The sequence below is a fragment of the Drosophila teissieri genome, chromosome 2R (assembly GCF_016746235.2).
Source record: "Drosophila teissieri strain GT53w chromosome 2R, Prin_Dtei_1.1, whole genome shotgun sequence".
NCBI classification, from domain to species: Eukaryota; Metazoa; Arthropoda; class Insecta; order Diptera; family Drosophilidae; genus Drosophila; species Drosophila teissieri.
In genome coordinates, this window is record NC_053030.1 from 21745226 (window position 1) to 21766318 (window position 21093).

Genomic DNA, 21093 nt, shown 5'->3' on the forward strand with positions numbered 1-21093 from the left:
AAGCCCCCTTCCGACCTTCCGACTCCCCCGGCCATATCCATTTACACTCGAGTATTTATCGCCGCTCTTGGCCAAGTTAAAAGCAGAGCTGCGAGACCTCCCTGGGCGCTGCAAGGAGGCACCAGGCCCAATCTACATACATACATACATACATACATAGAGTTGTCACATAATTCCCGACGCTAACAGGCCAAAAGCGGTATTAGCACTTCTTGGAGTGGTCAGTTTGGGCCAGTTGATTAGCCACTTTGAATGTGATATACATATATGAAGAGATTCAAATGTAATTGTCTCCAGCTGCAAGATGGTGCACTGCAAAAATAAGCAGTGGCTTCTTGCCTTTTAAGTTCATATCGGAAATCTTCAGTATTTCTACTTCTTCCAATAGGAAATACACCAATTGGAAGACAAGGACAGCCACAAGTTCCCATTTCCCCTTCGCATCTCCGACTATCTCCCTCTTCCCAATCTTCTGTCTCGCTTTATGAGCAGGGAAGCAATACTTTTTCGCGCCTTTTATGAATTCCGCGGAAAATGTATATGCGCATATGTATGAAATTCGCGGAACAAGTAAAAAACAATAACCAACTGAACCCATTTAGCATGACATTCGATTTGAGGGCCCACGGCACTGATTTAAACGAAAGCAAACCGCACATGTTGTAAAGTTTAAAGATTAAAGAACTGGGCCACGAGTTCGACTGCCCTTTAAATTGCCACTTGGCGCCAAATATTTATTGCACTCGGCTTGTCTGCCGGTTGGTTGGTTGGCCGTCAGCTTTTGGGGGAATCTGCATAAATCGAAAATATTTCAGCCAAAGTTGTGTCTTTAATTTAAAACACATTTCGCATTCCCCTTGGGTTGTGTTTGCAGTGCACTGAGAGAAAATACCAGCCAGGCCATTGGTACATACATACAAGCATATATTTGTAGTCATTTACCGAAGAAGTACTTAATGTTTTGATTTTCATTTGAAGCGATTATTTTTCCCTGTGCATCGGACATTCCGCCAACAAGAAAAACATTAAAAATAACGAAAAGCCAAACTGAAACATAAATAAATCTGAAATTTTAAGCACTCAAAATCCGACAAAACACAAACACACACGCACACCCAGCTGCACACACACACCCAGCTGCACACATACACAAACACACACATAAGCTGTTTGCGACTGGAAAACTTTTGTTTTTGAAAGTTCTTCGGTTTGGCGACGTTGTTGGTTGTTTTTTTATGTATGTACCTTCTTCCCTGTAAAACATGCAATTTCTTTCGGTTTCGCAACGTTCGATTGTTGCGGTGAGAAAGAAGAGGGCGGCGGGAGCAGGGGGCGTGGCAGGGCAGGGACGGGCAGCAGCTGCAATAACAACAACGAGCGGCGAAGAGCGAAAACAGCGGCGACAAGGACAAAAGCCAACAATGGGTTATTAGTGGCACTTAAGCAAACACGCGGCCCAAAGGGCTGGCTGACCAAGGGGGCGTGGTCGGGGGTCGAATGCCACAAGGATCTCTGTGTGTGTGTGTGTGTGTGTGTGACATGTGTGTGTGAGCGGTCTTCTGCGGTTCTGGTTGCTGCTGCTGCTGCCGTCGTCTGATTTATCGCCAAGATGTGGGCGTTTTTAATTAATTTCAGTGCACCACCGCTCAGCGCAGATTTCCAGCTCATAAAGAGCGATTTCCGCACAAAATATTCAAGCAGGGGGAAAAATCAACAGCAATGTGGTATTTAGTTAAGAGCTGAAGACCTGAAGAGCAGCAGCAACTCCTTCAGAAGTGCCTCAAGTATCGCCAAGTGGCGGACAGCATTGTGGTTACTTCGTTTGAGTGTGAATACAAATTATTCACACAGTAGTAGTTTGAATGGCAGGGCAAACAGCAGAAAGCCCAAGGGAATATTCGAAAACCCTGAGGGCTTCAAAGAATATATACATATAAGTAAAGAACTTTTACATACTTATAAAAAATACATGACAAATTAACTCTAAGCTTAAAAGCAATCTTTAATTCGACTCAATTTTCCTAGTTTTTCCTAAAACTGCGCAAACCCTCGCTGGCACTGCACATCCCCATCCAGAACTCGGAAATAATTAGATTTTCTGGAGCTAATTTGGTGTTTCCTTTTCTGCTTGGGAAAACTTTTCGCCTTAGCTTTTAATTCTAATTTTGACGCGGGCTTTCGCTAATTTACTTTCAACTTGAATCTTGAATTTCTGGGGAGCTTAGGACTCCAACTTTCAACTTGCAACTTCCAAGACTTGGCCAGATAATCTCGACGAGAGTGTCACTTTGCTGATGCCGCTGCACTTGGAGCTTTTTGGCCAAATGGGACTCCTCCCAGGACAAAAGAATGCCGCCAAGTTGCCATATCACTTACCCCGGAAACTTTAAAGGGAAGGAGGAAACTTCAATGTGGATGGTGGCTGCTCCTTGGGCCACAATAAATTCATTAGTCGGCTGCGGTTGAATATGAAAATCGCGCGGAAGAACTAATTATGCTGGGAATAGTGTTGCACTATTAAATTTCACTTTGTTGCATGCATAACGTTCATAACGTTCATTACGCGGCTGCAAAACTCAAATTGAACCCGTTTCGCACTTAATGAGAATTCTGCGGAAAAATCTCGCAGGGCTGCTTTAATAAATCGATAAATGCCTCGTGAAAATACCGATGCACATACTTCAATGACAGCGCGCTGGAATGCGACGTATTTGAATTTGTTTTAGTCGAAGCTAACAAAGTAAAATGTTTGTATAAATTAAAAAATTGGGCGGGGAATGCAAATAGTAAATAAACGGACAGCACCGAAATGGAAACCAATTAAAAGCAAACATCCAGTTTGTTATGCTGCCCGATGTCGTGTATGCAAATATTTTCGCATCCAGGCGATGTGCGAAAAGTGATTTAAAAGTTTAATTCATGGCCAACAATGGGCAGCAACAACACGGCTTGCAATGCCCATTAAAAACTTTGTAAAACAAATGCGAGTGTAAGTTACCAGCATGCGAAAATCGCTGATGAAGGCAGTGGTGCCAAAGTGTTGCATACTTGCAGGCGCGGTTGCAAGTGATTTTGAATATATTTCGAAAATATTTCCCCTTTTGTGGAATGTGGCAACTTGAATTTGAACTTTTGGCACTCCGCATGGTAATTGAAGCGTGGTAATAAACAAGCCAATATCGGCGCGTTTTCAGCTGTCGCCCGAATAGAACGAGTGCCAGAAAGGGCCAGTTAATTGATTTACGACCTTCAATAAAACCGCGCAAGACAACTTACCATTACCACCACCCCGTTTCAAAGGCGGCTAAGCTAAAACAAACTAATTTCAGGCTAGAAACCGAGCGCGGCCCATAAAGCAAGTTAACGATCCAGCGGGAAAAGGCAGAAAACTGGGAGCATCCGTGACATTGAAGGGCCCCAGCCGCAGAGTTCTTCAATTAGTGTAAACACAAACGATGACACTCTCCACGGAGCAGAGGCCACAGAACAGAGCCAATTGCCAATGCCAATCCGGGCTCTCCCTCCACTCCCTCCACTCCAGACCCCCAGTTCCTTCAGTTCCCCCAGTTCCTCCAGTTCCTTCAGTTCCTCCAGTTCCTCCAGTTCACCAGTCCTCCAGATCGCCAGACACTTTAATATTTAACGCCCCTGGGAGCTGGCGACAATGAGCCAAACAACGAGTGTTCCACGAATATGTTCGTGATCATAAAATTATAATTTATGAACAGAAAGCAGCGGGCAGGAGTACAGAGTGTGGAAGCTTATCTCATCTCCGGCATCTCCAAGTGCGCCCATATGGAGGACGCCCGATGCCGAGATGCAGATGCAGATTCCGATGCAGATGCAACAACCGACCCAAGAACCCAACAACCCGACAAACCGACAACCCGACAACGATGACAACGTTTGGAGCGATTTTGGAGCGCGGCTCGCGTCAATTTTGTGGATGGAGTGAGTGCGAGGGGAAGGGGAAGCTGGTTGTGGACCCTTGCACTGAGAGAAAAGAGCGCTCTATACACTGTGATTTAAAAAAAGCCACACTTATGAGAAAGACAATAGAAGGCATCGCGTTTGGTGAGCTATCAGCATTAGTTGTTATAAGCTTGGCTACAAAGTGATGCTCCAAATTGCCCCATTTTCTCTCAGTGAGCCGGTCCCTTTTTCAGAACCGAACCGCCTGTCATGGGGGTGATTGTTGTTATTGTTATTCCGGTTGCCCTTTCTGTTTCCAGGAAAGACGCCTCGGGCTCTGGATGCGGCTTCTTGGCTGCTGGTAACTGGTTACTTGGACAATATTTTCATATTTATTCAGGCTCTCGTTCTCCACTGGTCTCCACTCCATTGGTAGCCAGCGACAGAGCCAGAGATCCCGAGCAGAATCCCAGTTGCTCCGCAGCGAAACTAATTTGCGGTTCGCCTGTCCGGCGAGTCATCTGAAATTTCCTCTCGAGCAGCGAGGCTCTGTGTTATTCTGCCACGCCCACTGGCAAGCAGGCCTAATAAGTTGCCTTCTGCCCGAGACTGAGACTGAAACTGAGAATGAGACTGAGACCCTTTTGGGTCAACTTCCCGGGGGCTCCGACACACGCATCGCGTGGTATCTCCTTCCAGAGCTCCCAATTTACCCCCCCCCCAAAAACGATTCGATTTTGGCTGGCTTCTGCAGCTTAATTAAATTCTTTTCACTTGTTCTGCTCTGCGGCGCTGATTGAGTCTGCGTAAGAATCAAATTAGTTTAGTCGCAAAGTTTATCAATTAAGTCGCCGGGCTTCTCTAGGCCAAGTTAAAGTCATAGTTACTCACTGAAATGCCTTTAAGTTGGGCAATGGTAATACTTGCTTTTTGCCTACATTGTGTTGTGTTACGGTTCAGATTATTATACTTTTTAAATGTACTGCTAGCCAATTATTCACTCAGTGCTCGCAAGTCTGTTCCATTGTCATTCGCTGCGCCTTTGTGGGCTGCGAAATTAAAAATGATCGTCATCGTCAGCGGCTCGATGACTCCAGGCTCCAACTCCACCAGGTTCCAGCTCCAACTCCACCAGGCTGCAGACTCCAACTCCACCAGGCTCCAGACTCCAACTCCAGCAGACTCATTGTTATGGGGCTCTGCGGGACTTGCGGTCTCGCCGCCAGGATCATAACTCACGGTCCTGCGGAGCTCCTTGCCCGCTGCCACTGCGAGGAGCATCCTGGATGCCGGGCAGCGGACTATAATTTAAACGCGCTCTATTATTTATTTGAGCATATGTCAATGCAACTTATTTATTTATTCACGCCAGCAATAATAAACAAAAAGTCGCGTATATGTATGTACATACATACGCATGCAGATGCGAAATGCGAATAAAATCGCTTGTGGACGGCGGCCGTTAATGAGCACAGGGGGGTGTGGGGAAACTCCCGGAAAAAGGGCGGAAAAGCGAGGGGTGAAAGGGGAGAGGGGAAGAGGGGGTTCTGCAGGACTTATGCCGCCGCAGCGTTGGCAACGCGTTGCTGACGTTAATTGACCGCAACAATTTTTTCGCCGCTGCAGTGTGCAGTAAATTTTAATGAAATTGCTGCCATCGCACACGCCCACCGATATAACTGGGCGTGGCCAATCGGGCGCCGCCCCACCCCCTCCTCACCGCCCTGCGCCCAAAGTGCTGATGACGTGCTGTCAGCGACACTCACTTCGTGCCGCTTGTTGCATGCGGCAAACAGAGAGAGAGAGGTGCAGATAAAAATAAAATAAAGCTGAAATAAAACGCGCAAAAAAATGGAAATCTATAAAGGAATGCGAGATATAAAAATTATTTACGACTCGGGGCTTAATTCGCGATCCTCTAGCCTCTCGTCTCTTGCCTCCTGTTTGTGTATTGGTGGCCATTTTTGATGTGGCTGCATTTATAAATTAATTAAAAATAAATTACTTTATGTTGCATGTCCAATTTCGTTAAAGTTGCCAATGCAACAGCAGCAGCAGCGGCGCTGAAAAAGCACAATTATGCACAGACAGTTGACAAGAAAGTGTTCGAAAAAAGCGTTGAACTTGCAAACTTTGTTTACATGGCCATCAGCGCAAATAATTAAATATCTTGATTGAAGCTCTTTTTTTTATAAATCAGTGATATGTTTTAGTTGTGTCTACTTCTGCACTCAAATGGCTTACTCCATTTCTCTGCGGGATCAGCACTTCGGATGCAGCACTCACTTACCCATGAGTTGCATGTGCAACACGTGTACCCATAGATAATCCCCACTGTGTGCACAATGCACCTCATATTTGCCCGGGCCAAACACCCAGATTCCGCCGACTTAATGTCGCATTAAGATGGTAATCCCGACTCGAATCCCATATAAATCCACTGGCGGTAGCCCAGGAGTTCAGGCGGAGGAGGTAGAGAAGGTGGATGCGGATGTGGCGGAGGTGGGGGTCAGCAGATAAAGGTGCTGCAGAGATGGTGCAGATAAATTTCCATGTTGTCACACCTTGCAACTCGCATGCCACATAAATATATTTCCACTTCGAGCCGCCGAAAGGTGACACTGCCTGCATTTTCTGCACCTCTCTCGCTTTTTTTGTCAGCCTTTTTATTTTTTTTGTGGACTGGGGTGAGGTAAATAAAGATATCAGAAGGTAGCACCAACTCGATTCCGCATTCAGAGCTGCCCCGCCGCCGAATCCCCAGGGCCAGCTACCTCGCAACTTTTGGCCGCATCGAAAGTGAATTATTATTGAATGCAAAAAAAAAAGAAAAATGGAATGAAATGGAAAAAAAGAGTGAGGATGGATCCTTCTCGGAACTGGCCGCATTTAATTTATTGGGAATATTTGATGTTTGATTTTTCGCCTTGTTCCTCGCGTTTCTTATCGCCTGGCCATTGACATTTTATTTTCGCCAGACACTTTCGAATTCGGGTATAAATAACTGCGGAACAGAGATTGAAGTGTTGCCGAAATATTTGCTTATCAGCCGAAAGAGAAGAAACTGCAATTTATGAAATGCTGCAGCAGTTGAGCTGACTGGCAAGTAAAAGTAGGTAAAGTTACTAAATAAGCTGCTAATCCTGCTCAATATCACACATATCGCTTTTAACTGCGTTTAACCCGACGAGCAGCCGATTAACTAGCAGTCCCATCTACGTGGAAATCAATTAGCAACTGTCGGCTTGCAGGCCATAAAAGTGAAAATCCGGAGCAGACAGCATAATGCCACCCAAGAGCTGTCAATGGAGCGAGACCACACAGCTGGCCGGAGGAGCAGGAGAAAATGAAGCCTGGTCACGCACAGCTCAGCACACAGGAGGAGATGGGCGGGAAGGAAGGAAAGGAGGAAGGGGGCGTGGCGTGCAAGATAGAGATCCCGATTGCCAGCTCGAATATGAAATTATTCAAATGCCGCCACAACATATAAATTCAAGTTAATCCGCACAGCTGGACGTCGCCTCTTCCCCGCAGGCAGACGAGCCGATCTGGTTAGTGGAGATCTATATAGAGCTATATATTCATGCGAATAGCGCTTACAAGGACTCTGATGGGCGCCAGCTTTTAATCATTATTAATTATCCCAGGGCCAGGTCGGCGGAGTATAAATCACTTGAGCTGCCGCTGCAGCCCATCGTTTCCAGTGGGAGGAGCGGCTAATCTGTTCCCGGCCAACTAGCAAAACGCTGAGAAATGCGGCTAATTACAGTGGAGGCATTGGAGCATCATTTATATCAAAGTGAGTCGAAATGATACGATTAACAACCAGATGGGTGGATCTAGAACATGCTGTTCGGCGATTGGGAGGACATGTCGTCCGCATCGAAGTCCATGATGGCATCTTGGTCCTCGATCTCCCTGGCCCGGTAGATGGTGCACATCTCCGAGGGCTCCCAGTTCAGGGATTTCCTGGCCAGCTGTTCGGCCTCGTTGAGGTTCAGCGACTCCTTCCAGTTGTGCGTGAGAAAGGACACAATGTCCTCCGAGTCCCTGCCCTTGGCGGCATATATCACCCTGCGCGAGGCGCCACGCTCCTGCAAACTGTACAGGTGGAGGCCCATGCTGTCCTGGCCAGCGAGCAGCACATCCGCGGCATCGACGCACTCGTACTTGCCGCACAACATGTCCCGCACCCGGGACACGGTCATCTTCTGGCCGCGATCTCTGGTCAGGTGATCCACCTGGGCACTCACCTCCAGAACTATTCTCCGATCGATGCCGGCATGAGGGGCGCAGCAGCTGTAAGGTATACAAATATTATTTCAAGAGAATGCAGATGATATACGCGTCTTACTAAATGCGGTCATCTAGAAGGTATATTTCGTAGTCCTTCGAGTTAGTGGCCAGTATCACGCCGTGGGTACTCGTGAGACCCACCATGCTGCCTTCGATTTGAGAACTGTGGGAATCAATAGCTTATAGATCATACCATACATGATTCCTAACACAAAATCACCTTTCGCCTTCCAACATTCTGAAATAGACTCCCGCAAGCGTTCGAGCAGAAAAGCGCCAGTCAAATGAGCTGCAAAGATTCCGTGAAGCTGAAGAGCCAAAGGGTGTTAGTGATATCTTGGCTTGGGAAAAAGGCATAAAATAAAGTTGAGCTAGGTACAAAGACATCGAGTGGCGTTAAGAACGAATATTTGCCCAAGTAGATTAAGGCCAACAAATTGTGGCCAGAAGCGTGGCTAGCCATTGTGTGGCAGTAAGCGATATTGGCGGCCGGAGGCCGTCTGTCACCGCCACTGGATGGCGATCTTCAGATGGCAATCTTCAGATGATGATGATGATGCCAACTAGTTGGCATTGGCCAAGAAACTCATCTATGGGCAGTCGCACCTGCTCCTCCTCGCGGGAGCCGGCCCTAAAAATAGACCCAACCAGTTGGCGTGGCCAAGACCAGAAGGCCACTTCATGGTAGACACTTTAACGAGCCCATCAATTGCAAGCTACACTGTCCGCGCAACGATGTAATCGATGTGTTAATTAGCCTAAGCAGGAGCAGGAGCACAGGGATCAACCTACCAGGATCGAGTTCAGTGCCACCAGTTTCTGGATCTGAATGTTTGACGCACAATTAAAAGCCAACTGGATTGCCACTGGGCACAGGGTTCACATTCCACGTCAAAAGGGATTCGCTTTCCAATTAATAAGCCACTGACAGGTGTTCAAAATTAATACGTGCTTTAATGCCAGCTATTTGCATTTCAATACTATGCATTCCACTAAAGGGGCTTTTTGAAGGGAGTGAGTACATCATAAAAATGTGCACTATTAATTAAATAAAATGGCATTAATGCTAATTAACACGTGCTAAAGCATTTTTATGTGGCCTATGATGGGCTGGACATCTATCAACTATGGGTGTTAGTTAAATTAACTTAAATCACCATTGGCTGTCGGGTTTTTTCCAATTACCAATTACCAGTTACCAATTTCAACTTGGCTTTTGTCAGAGGCTGTTCTCTCGCTGTTTTGCCATTTGACAAAATAATAATCGCGTGTGGATCGCAGGCCCCTTATTACATTATTATTATTATTATTGGTACTCGTCGTCTGCATGTCTGGAATTTAATTTTTTCTGGCATTTACAAAACACTTCAACCCGTTTTGACAAGACTCGGCGATGACAGCAATTACCATACGATTTGCATGGCGTTTATGTTTATTTTCATTTTCGCTTTGTATGTGAATATTTTGCCAGCCAGCCTTTGTGTTCTTTGGGCCAGGCCCAGAGTCGAAACGCAAAGAAGAAACGAACCTGCGAGTGCTCAGGTTGATTTCGATTTTGACAGCTGCCTGACTGACTCACTACTCCTCGGCTGTTCGCATTTCGGCTGGATTCGCATTTCATTAGCTCGTTATGGACCACCTACGGCCAGGCCAACTGCTGACAGCCCCTCCTCCTCTCTGATCCCCATCCCCACCCATGGTTTTGGCCAATTGGCAGACCCACAGCGAAGCAATTAAGCCGCCTGGCATCGAACACAGTCCACAATCCCATCGAATGGTGCAATTTGAGGTATTTACAAAAGCGTAAAAAGGCAAAGAAAACAAGACTGGCTCCTCCCAATCAAAACATGACGAATGCCACTCGAGCCCCTCTCCGAGATGTCAAGCGGCCAAGTTTAAGTCGGATGGCTCCCTCCTACCTACCTGCCCCTACAACAAAAGGTTTAGGTTCTTCAAGGGAACGCTGGAGCTTCGGCTGGGGTCTTTAGTTTTTATTGATATTTCATGGTTGAATATCGTGTGTTCAAGATACATTTGCGAAAGTTGCATGAAAAGCATGCAGAACTAGTGAAACTTCAAGTAGTATACTGACAAATTTTAGAAGTTTACACATTGAACAGCAAAATGTGATCTTTGGCTTAGGCACAGGTTTCCCCCTCGTTGTCCTCGACGTCGTCGTCATCGTCCTTGCCCTGGATCTTGAAGTAGCGCATGGCGAAGGTGTCCTTGGCCGTGGACACCACCCGCACCCAGTCGCGCAGGCTGTGCTTCTTCAGATAGCGCTTGGCCAGGTACTTGAAGTAGCGCTTGGAGAAGTGCACGCCGGAGTGGATGATCAGCGCGGAGTTCTTGGCCCGCTCGAAGGTGACCTGGTCCTTCAGCTGGTTGACCTTGTTCTTGATCTTGATGTGCGTCTTCAGGTACTTCTCGAAGTCGGAGACATCCAATATCAAGTCCTCGGCCACGCAGGCGCAGTCGATCACAAAGCGCTGCCAAATCTTCTTCTTGGGCAACCTTTTTCCACGCAGCACATTCTTGGCCTTTTTGGCTTCGGTTTCTGCTTTGCCGGAGCAGCAATGCTCTTTCCGACACTTTTAGTGGCCGTGGCCACTTTGGTGGCTGGAACTTCGTTTTTGTCTGCTTTGGGTGCCGTGGAAGGTGGCTCCTTGGGCACTTCCTGGACCGGGGATGCCCTCTTGGCGGCAGCACCCGTGGCTTTGCCCGCGTTGCCACGTGCAGGAGGCGCCGCTCTCTTTTTGGTGTCCACCGCCGGAGCAACTGGCTCCGGCACTTGGCTCAGGTTCTTGCGAGGAGCAGTCTGCGCTTTCTTTGGCTTCTGGTCAGCGGTTTCGCTGGCCTTCTTAGCCGTTTCCTTCATGGCCAACCCGAGATTCTTCAGAGCCACAGCCGGAGCTTTGGCCACCTTTTTCGTGGACAAAGGCGGAGCCGCGGCTGCAGTGGCGGTTTCTACAGGAGCCACCTTGGCTGGGGCTTTCTTCGCCGGCTCTGGAGCCTTCGATTTGGCCTTGGGGGCATTCTTTTTCTGAGTCTGTGATTTCATTCCTAAATGGCGAATTATGAGCCCATGCTTAACTTATTCTTTTTGTTAACTTACCAGTAAGAAATTAGTAGCGAAAGTTCAAGAACAGCACGTGACTTCCTTCGTTGAAGTTGGTGGGGAAAAGGATTAGAGTGGCCAAGTCATGCTGCAATCAGAAACGAACTGCATTTTCGGCCAGTGTGACCTTACTCCCAATTGACTGTCGTTTACGCAGAATGCGAATGCCAATTATTCGATTCTCTTTGGCGGCCTATTTGTAAAAACAGGAAATCTTCAAGTGCAAAAAGGCGGAGTGAGGAGATGGCGGAGCAGGTGGGGATGTTGACGCTCTGATTTAACGCTGATTAATTGGCACGAAATTATTATTACCGCCTGTCGGCCAGGGATCAATTTGGCCTTGTTTGCTGTCTCGCCTCGGTAATTTGTAATTTTTATATTATACCTGCTTCCTTTTAAGCACGTTTATTACAGGGTATTGTCGAGGAGCGAAATCGATTTAATCGAGTTAAGTTACCAAGCTGGTAAGTTGATGAAATAGCGCCTTTTCGCTCTCTCAAATTGATTTGCGAAAGCCTGATTAAAGTCTCATCACTTCGCTGTCTCTTTGGCAGCCAGTTCATTTATTTCCGAGTTGTACAAACATTTAGCTATCGCTTCAATATTTTTTAAGCCAAAAGGAAACCCCTAAATTGCATAACATATCGCTTTGCAACGAGCGCCATTTATCAAATTCAAATGAAAGAGTTGGCCACCAACTGGGATTTGGGTTTGTGGATGGCGGATGGAGGATGGGGAATGGGAGATGCCACCTCCTATCGGCAGGCAAAATAAAAAAAAGTCAAAAATAAAAACAAAAAGTGCAGCCAAAGTGAATTCCCGCGGAGCGTTTAATCAAAATTTACCGGCGAACGCGTTCGCTGACAATGAGAAATTGCAACAAATTCGCGCTACATCGAAACCGTCTCTCTCGCGCCGTCTCTTTCTGCCTCGCTGCAGCCGTCTCTTTCGCACGCCACTGCCAAGAGCAAACAAGGCTCAAAACGAATGGCGGCAGGGGCGGGGCAGGGGTTTCGATAGCAGCGCAAACAAAGCGCAGCTGAAGTCCAAAGAAATGTAGCGATCACGTATACGCACCCCTGGCCACCGAAACTTAACCCATACCCAGCTCTGCACCAACACATACCCTGGAAGAGCGTATTAGCACTTGGATGCTTTGGCACTTTTGGCATTGGCATTGGTATAATAAAAGAAGAAACAAAGGAGTGAGTTTTAAGGCAACTTTGGTACATTCAATTCAGACTTCCCATAATCGTAATAATGATTAAAGTAGTAACCTTAGGGTATTTAAAGGGTTCATACCATTTCTTTATCCAACGCCGCATGAAGCCGCTGCAGTTAGGATGCTACTCGATTTCCCAGCCGCCGACTGGATATTGTTTTCTGGTGGCTTTGGTTCTTTTTGGCGGTTTTGTTTCGGTTGCGGATATGAAAAATGATGCCGAAACGATTTTTACAACCGAAAGCGCTCCCAGGCGCAACCTCTTGCCGCGTCCTCCTCGCGGATTTGGAGATTCGCGGATTCGGGACTCGGGACTCGGGATTAGGGACACGGGACTCGCGGACTCGGAGGCAGGTACGAGCAAGTGGAGTGCCTCCCGCTCACTGCGAGCACTCGAAGTTGATTGATGGGCCCGGCATTGGGCGATTGGGCGATGGGAAAACTGCAGCGGTGGGCGTGACGGCCCTCCGCCCCCCCTGCGAAAAGTGGGAGGAATGATCGGCGGAGTCGTGCGGCTTCTGGCCCGAAATCAATCTGGCTAAACGGTAGCAAATGGGCGGATGGAAAGCGGATGGAAATGGGTTTGGCGCTGCGGAGGCGTCTCTGGCCTGGGAGTTTGCCTCGTTATGGATGGCAGCGGCTGTCCAGGGACATCGATCACCTCGACATCAGGTGGGCAGTGATCTGGCGAGGAGTTGAGAAGGCAGAGTCAGTGCAAAGTGAAGGGGCGGAAAATGCCTTTGAAATTACTGATTTATACCGGGAATTTGCGTTGCAATTAAAATGATCTATGTTATGTAAATAAGTAAGCTAATACTAGAAAAGTTTGGCGAATCAATGGGAGATCTCACAATAAAACCATTAAACTACTTTTCAAATAGATCTAGCAGAGCTCTTAACACCTTTGTAGCCATAAATTGGCGTGCTTAGCGAAACTGCTCAGGCTAATGAAATGCAAACCGCCAATTGAGATAGTAAATGCAAATGCATGGCCCAGCTGAAAAGAGTTGCCAATCTCGCAGCCACAATATACGAGTGCTCTAGTTGGCCAACAAAAAAGTAAGGAGAAACGATTACCAACTGACTCAGCCAGGCCAAAATTGGCAATGTGCCAGCCGAAATAAACAGTTATTGAGTTGACTGCTTGACACTTCCCGCCGCGATAGCCCAGGGTAGCCGGGAAATGGATACGACACCTGGTAGGTGACTCCACTTCCACACCCACACCCACAACCGCTGCCCCCTTCCTTTGCCGTTCCAGTCGCTCTATTAATTAAATTAATTCCCAATATAAATTCAAATGGCCAAAGCGTGCCCGCTTACGAGTTCTAATTGGGCGAGTGCGAGTCAATTAGATGGGGAAACAGGAGGCAGGAAAAGCGGGAAAGCCCGCCCATTGTGAGCCAGTAAGTCAGGATTGTCGGAGCTGCGGAATGGAAAGTCGCTTGCGGGTGGCGAGGCCTAATTGTTTATTTATGGAAAGGTTGCCTTTCGCAACTCTTTTGCGTTGGGAGTGGGAGCGAGTTGGGCCTCACATTTCATTAATCACGCAAATGCTTATCGCCTGACCAGCAGTAGGAGCTCCTTTTCCTCGAAGAGCCCCAGTCGAATCGTGGCCATAATTTGTCTGACTTGCTGGAAAAGCCACTAAGAGAGCGAAAATACGCCTTGCATGACCAGACGAAGCTCCATCCCAAAACCCAAACCCAAACCCAAACCCAAACCACTCATCAGAATCATTGGGGCTCCGCCTGCTGACCACTTCCGTGCCGGTCTGCATTTTTCAGCGGCCACCTCTGATTTGGTGATGCTTCAATTCTGGAGGAGCTGGCCGGAAAATTACAGGGCACTGGGCAACTGGAGGGGGGCGAGGTGCGAGGTAATGCCATGAGCGGTCTGCTGTGTGAAAATTCTGTGGGAGGCTCTCAAGTGACGAGCAAATCTCGAGCAGGCCAGCCACATTCCTGTTGGGCCCACTGCGTTGAGGTGTTGGGATTGCACTTGGAAAAGGTTTTGGCACTCCAAGAAAATGATGGTAAAAACATAAGTTAAAATGAAGTTATAGCTTGTTTTAGATTGATAAGTACAATGTATATCTGTTTAATAGGACTGCGCAAACTTGAAGTTTGTGAACTAATTATAGTCACTTGCAAGTCGTTTAAAGTACTCCATCTGCTTTTGATCCTGTTTGCAGTTTGGCTGTTTCTCTGCCTTGTGTGGGCCATTACAATCACTTAACTTGAAAGCGGCCCCCGGCTACACTGAACTTTGCGCTCGCCCACTCCCTAAATTAAGATGTTATCTGATCTGCCAGTCGTAACTTATGTCATTTATGTCCACGATATCTTCGGACCCACCCACACTGTGCTCCCTCCTCCACTGGGAGCCTGGGGAGATTGCGCCAGGAATTGGCCGGGAAAAAATAAGGAAGAGAGCAGTCGGCAGACAGCAGACAACCTGGCAGACACTGCGCCGCTGCTTTTCGGCCATATTAGCAAGGCAAATTTCCCAAAAGGCGCAGGAAAAGCGCTCGCAGGAGTCGGGAAACCGGGAAAAGCAGAAGGGGATGCGCCAACAAGCATGTAGTACAATCTTGAAACTCGAATAACGGAAATAAAAATTATGAGCCCGGAATATTTTAGCGCTGACAATTTGCATAAGAAAACCGTTTTCGAGAGCAAAGGAACTCCAGTGAAGGCTGGAAAAGGCCGGAGAAGTGGCCACAAGATTGGACCAGACTCGGGCGAAATGTCCTTTTTTACGTACCGCCGGAGGTCCTGGGAGGACGTGGGTAGTATGGCAGTAGGCCACTCCTCGAAGGCCGTGCAGTTTATTGTTGTTGTGGGCGTTGTAATTGATAAGTTAATTTACATTTTTATTGAATGGCCCAGGCAATTGTTGTGACTTGTCGCCGTGCTCTTTGTCACGAAGGTCAGCCTGCTTTGCATACCGATACCCCTGCCCATGTCCATGTTCAGTGGGCGGAACAGCGCCACCCACTTAGATACAAACACCAACCCACCCGAGTTGCCCATTTCATGCATAGCGAAATATGTAAAAAAAAATACGTGGGTGAGTTAATAAAACGAATTTGCGGCAAGTCGGTCGTGTTTGCTGCTCAATTGGGCGGAAGGTATGGGCCAAAACCAGGAGGCACAATTGATAAATTCGCACAATCGAATGAATGTGTTGTGGTTAAGCCGAACACAGCTGCTGTGAAATCTAGAAATGAGTTTAATTAAGTGCTCAGCAAAACATGCAACGCAAATTGACGCATGCTACATCTCTATTGTTCGCTTTTCACAGCTTAATTAAAGATTTCCGGTATCCATAAAGCTATGGTGCTGAATAGATCAGATACTGGAGGTAAAAAACGAAACGCACTTTGGCAGATTACATTTTGTAGCATATATTTGCCTGCACATATTTGTATTTATCTTCTATTTAATATTAGAGTGTAAGCCCATTCAGATTCGATTCTATTAATTTAAATATCCACTCGAAACTCTCTGTTTGATTGTTTTGCCCATTTCTTCTCGGCTGGGTCGAGTGGTTCCGCAAAGAATGGAGCATCGAGAATCGAGAATCGGGAATCGGGGATATGGATCCATATACATATCCACATCCATTTCATGTTCCAGCGCCCCGTCGTGCATGAAAAGTTAACGAGAATTGATGTTCCATGTATCGCCAAGGCAAAACAAAGCATAAATTTCTCAGTCGCTCGCCGGCTGAAGCTTCCAGTTGCAAGTTTCCAGTTGCCAGTTGCCATTTGCCAGTTTTACATGCAGTTGCAGCCGCAGTTGCTGCCCTTGCTGCGATGTTCCTCCTGCTGCAACTCTGTCGATATCGGACTGCGTCCAAGTACATTGTCCAAATACACACACCAGCAGTCAGCGAAGGTCCCCGATATGCCCTGCCCCCATCCACTGCCCCCCAATGACCCCCCCCCCAACATATATCCCCCGATTGTTCTTGTTGCTTTCTCTTGGCCGACGCGACGTTGCATAAATTTTCAGCCAACGAATTCAATTTGCGTAACGCATGCGGATGGCTCCCCAAATGGAAACGGGTTGCAAATGGACGGGGATTGCTATCGGGATGGGGATTGCTATTCACTGGACTGAAATGCTGGCCGCGCTTCTTGACCGAGGGTACAAACGAGACTTTCCATGTTGCAGAAATCAGTTTGGGGCTTATGTAGCGGAATTGGTTGCATATTATTGTAAGTAAATAGGTATTACTAGATTCTAAAGCTATGCAGAAGGCTTTTATCTTCATAGACACCTGCTACTCCATAGGCTTTGTGCCCAAACTGTTGCACTCGTCACGCCGACAACTCTGGCCACGGGCCCAATCAGTGTCGCGTCTAATCCGGCTCCCCATTGAGTGCCGGACCCAAAGACCAAAACCAAAACCAAAAGCAAGACCAAAAGACCAAAACCGAAACCGAAACCCATGGTTGCATGCAAATCACCTCGTTGACTTGTGGCCACTGTGGGTGGGCAAACTGCCGCCAGGAGACTTGTGGAGGACGTGTGGATCAGCGGCCTCCTCTCCTGCCTCCTGCCTCCTCCTCTGATTTGAGTTGATGAATTGCAGTTTCCAGCGGCCTCTCTATTGGCAAACAAACTGAGTTGCGATCTCCAAGGAGTGGGTTATCCGCCCAGCTGGAGACGCTGCCGCAGCGAGATAATCGCTCTTGAGCTGATTACGTGGACAATGGACCAACTGGGGAAAGAGAAAGGAGCACTTCGGCACGGCTGAGTGGGTCTGAGCCCCTGGATGAAGAAGATTCGCCCGCCGGATGAGGATGTGCCCACTCGCATGTGCGATGGTCGATTGCGGTGACACCGGACTTTGGAGCCATATTCTGAAATGGGTCAACTGGCGTCCAAGCTAAATGGTTTAACTAATGCGATTGATGTTTATCAAGTTAGTTTCTGCAAATAAGTGAATTCCAGTTTGGCCATGTGAAATGCAAATGCGCCAATGATTTCCAAAATCGTTAAATATCGCGAGTACCTATGACGTTTGTAGTGATGGGCTTTCACCAGCGGAATATATTGATGTGGGCCTGCAGCAGTTCACACTAAACTGAACTGATTTCCATAGCCTCGCATCAATAACTTATATCGTATTCTGGGGCAAAATATAACAAAAGCTACAAAACCCAATTAATTTCCAATCAGCCAGCCGATTGGCAGCTTCAATTAGTCGCGCCGACCCAAATGGCAGTAGCTAACCGATTCGGAATCGGAATGAGAACCACTATCTGTATCTGTAGCTGCATCCGCATCTGTATCTGTATCTGTATCCGTATCTGTATCTGTGGCAGCGGCTGCGTCAATTGAGCGCTAACAAAGATAAATGGCTGAAGCCACAAAATTGATTTGGTTGACAGATGAATTGTGGAGTCCGCTCTTCCTCTTTCTCCTACCCCCGCGGATGTCAAATCGGCAACTGCAACAATAAGTGCAACATGATCTGCAACTGTTGCCGGTCAGCGCGAATAAAATCAAAAGCATATTTCTCAATCATTCACTGAATGGTGGAAAATATTTCGAAATAAAATGGCAAATACTAAAGGGGGCGCAGTGGCGAGCGGGGCAATGGCAAATACTAAAGGGGGCGCAGTGGCGAGCGGGGCCAGGGGGCGTGGCTGCACTGCATATCGCATGAAGCACTTAAATTCGTTGCAGGCGCAGTCGACGACTCGCAGGCTTCACTGTCAAATGAAATTACGCATACGCCATGGATGCCCGCTGCCCACATTGGGTGGCCAGGGGGTGGAAAAGGGGGAAAATAGGGAGGGAAAGCAGTGGGGCACTGTGCTACTGCCAATTGACACTTTGACGCATAAATCAACTTTATTGTTTATTGATTTTTATGTTTGCCCGGCGTGTTTCTGTGTCATTTTATTAAATCTTTGTCTCCGCAATCTCGGAACTCGCCGCCGTTCATCTCACCACCACTTCTGTTCGTTCGCTTGTTATTCATTTATATGAATTTATGCGATTTAAATGAAATTGGTTCATTGTTTGCCGTGCCGGCCATCACTCATTCACTCTTTCACTCAGTGCAGTCAATGCAGTCAATACATCAATACATGGGGCGCTGGACATGTTCAACAATTCATAAATCGATTAAAGATGTTTTATTTTTCAGCTCGCCGCTTTCATTGAAAGCGAGAAATGTGAATTGACTTGGTCGGTTATCCCAAATGAAATCGCTGCCCTCGGTTGTGGTTTTCGTATTTCCATTGTGCGGAAAAACACAAAAAATATCGAGTGTAGTTGTGCTATTTCGCAACATTTATTTAAATAAGCTCATAGCTAAATAAAATCCTTTGTTGGGTTTGAAAAATTCATTATGATAAACTTTCTTCATTTCAAGCCCTCTGCCACACAGCCGAAGATCATTCAGTTATTCAATCAAAGCTGAAGCGAAACGAATTCATGACCTCGGCCGTAAAGTCAACCGGAAAAGCTTTTGAAACATAATGGGAATTCCGCAGAAAGTTTCTGCAACGCAAAGCAACTGTCAATGGCGAAAACTTGGTCCTGCCGAAAAGCAGATATGGCCACAGTGCTACACTCCACTGCCGTACAAATTAAAATTTAAATGAGCTGCTGGCGGTGCCGCTTTCCACTTTCCACCACCTTTCACTCCCCCCCGCTGTTTTTCCGGCTCCTCGGGCGTACCCATCTCCGAATATTGACACGTGACAAAGTTGAGACGCCAATAAAACATAAAAAGCGGGAAAACAGAGAACAGAAAATAGGAAATAGAAAACAGACAGCAGGCTCTCTCGCCCTCAGCAATAGAATCGAATGACCCAGCCAGCTTTTCCCAAACTGAAGGCGCAAAGTGTTCGAAAAAATTTCAATAACCGTTTCCGGGTGGGGGGCCAAAAGCCGGAAAACTGCTGGAGGAGAGCTAATAGAAGATGCTAGTGGAGCTGTCTGATGAGCGCCGATTGAGCTGAATTTACTGAATTTAATTGAAAAAAGCAGCAGGCAGGCAGCTGATGGAATCGATTTCGTTTGTTTCTGTTTGAATATTGGCAGTGGCCCTACGAAGCTAGAGTTCTATTTGTAAACAGCCGGGTTAATTGAAAATGCCGCAGGTCTAAATAATTAATTGTGTTTCTCTCCGTATTTATATACGTACATATTCCCGTTGCCAGCGGATGTCGAAGGATAAAGTTTTCAATCGAGCGAAACTATCACGAAATGCCGGCTTTTTTCACCCAGAGTCCCGCTCGCTGAGCCCGCTGAGCCCGAGGATGGCGGAAATTCTGGAAAATCTGTTGTGCTAATATGACACAGCAAATGCAGCTTTCCCGAACCCGCAGAATCTACCCTTTCACCTGAGCTCGTGGTTCCGCTCACATGTTTTGCTTTTAATCTGCGACAGGGCATTAACTTTCCAACGCACCCGGCACTGCCCCTAAATTGCTCCACATCGAGCTCCACATCAGGTTCCACATGGCCCGAGGTCAGAAGGACTTTTCCGCCTCCGCTTTCCACCGCCCCTTTCCACCCCTCTCCCCCCTGCGAGCTGACAAGGGGCTTAAGGTCCGTTTTCCGGCGACATTTTATGAGCATTTTCTGCACCGAAACTGGGACGAAGTGGCCAACGTGCTGGACACTGGACATGTCAGCGAGCCATATTGAGGATGGCCAGTGAGCCACTCGGGGCACTGGGCAGAGTTTAACGCCATTTTGGTGACAGGACACAATGTGCAGCTTAGGGGTATCCGCAAAAGGAGATGACTAGATGTGACATTAAGGTGGAATTTCTTGCAGCGGCAAGTTTTGTAACATAAGGTAGTACTCACAGTCATACTAGACTTTCTGAATTGTATGTAGTATGTAGTTTTCTTTGGGCAATCAGAAGTTTTGCTATCAGGCAAGTACCTTGGGTAATGTACATATATCTTGAATCATATCCTAAATCAACTCAGTTCTGGATCTATGATAGGGTTATCCTTGCAGTACAGACACCTCCACATAGAAGTGTGAATATCCAATGAACGCAGTCACCTCTGCCTGACGAAATGCCAAAAAGTGGCAAGTGGCAAGTGGCATTTGCAAAAAGTGCTGGGCTGATTGCAGATTCTGTTTCTGCCACAGCCGGGGGCAATTAGAAGAATGCGCCAAATGGGCTCCGTAACTCGGTGGAGTAGAAAGGCGGAAAAGCGGAAAGGCGCTAAAAAACACATTAAAATTAATTATGGGAAACACTCGACGCCATTTGCCAGATTTGGTGGCGCAATGGTGATGTGATGGTGTGTGGTGGCCATCATCTTTTTTGCAGCCGCGCTTTTTGGCAGCCAGCTGAGCGAAATGAATCCATATGTGCCGGGGCGAGGTCCTTTTGGCCAGTTTTTGCCGCCGCCGTCCTATTCCCCTTTCTCACTTCAGAGTTAATTATGTTGACATAGTCAGTTTCCGTAATTTCTTACTTTGAAACCCTTTTATTAAAATGAGGGGCGGTGCAGTATTTTCCCCCAGCTCTCCTGTACTTTTTTTGTATTTCT

At 47.2% G+C, this 21093-nt stretch overlaps 2 protein-coding genes across 2 annotated transcripts; both read right to left on the reverse strand.

Annotated features, from left to right (window-relative positions):
* Nucleotides 1-7683: 7683 nt before the first annotated feature.
* LOC122614243 lies at nt 7684-9055 on the reverse strand. Its single transcript, XM_043788776.1, has 4 exons — nt 9001-9055; nt 8429-8516; nt 8267-8371; nt 7684-8211 (listed from the first exon to the last, which is right to left on the reverse strand). The coding sequence occupies exons 2-4, from the start codon at nt 8443-8445 to the stop codon at nt 7752-7754; spliced, it is 582 nt and encodes a 193-aa protein (XP_043644711.1). The 5' UTR covers nt 8446-8516; nt 9001-9055; the 3' UTR covers nt 7684-7751.
* A 1123-nt stretch (nt 9056-10178) lies between these two features.
* Nucleotides 10179-11449, reverse strand: LOC122614043 (60S ribosomal protein L22). Its single transcript, XM_043788504.1, is given in 3 exon segments — nt 10179-10747; nt 10750-11271; nt 11324-11449. Coding segments are annotated over 2 exon segments (921 nt in total). The 5' UTR covers nt 11270-11271; nt 11324-11449; the 3' UTR covers nt 10179-10346.
* Nucleotides 11450-21093: the final 9644 nt, after the last annotated feature.

What these genes read in the sequence shown, in the direction of transcription:
- LOC122614243 (XM_043788776.1), bottom strand. An exon ending in CTTCTAGATGACCGCATTTA is followed by an intron (nt 8,212 to 8,266) that starts GTAAGACGCGTA and finishes TATACCTTACAG; the next exon opens with CTGCTGCGCCCCTCATGCCG.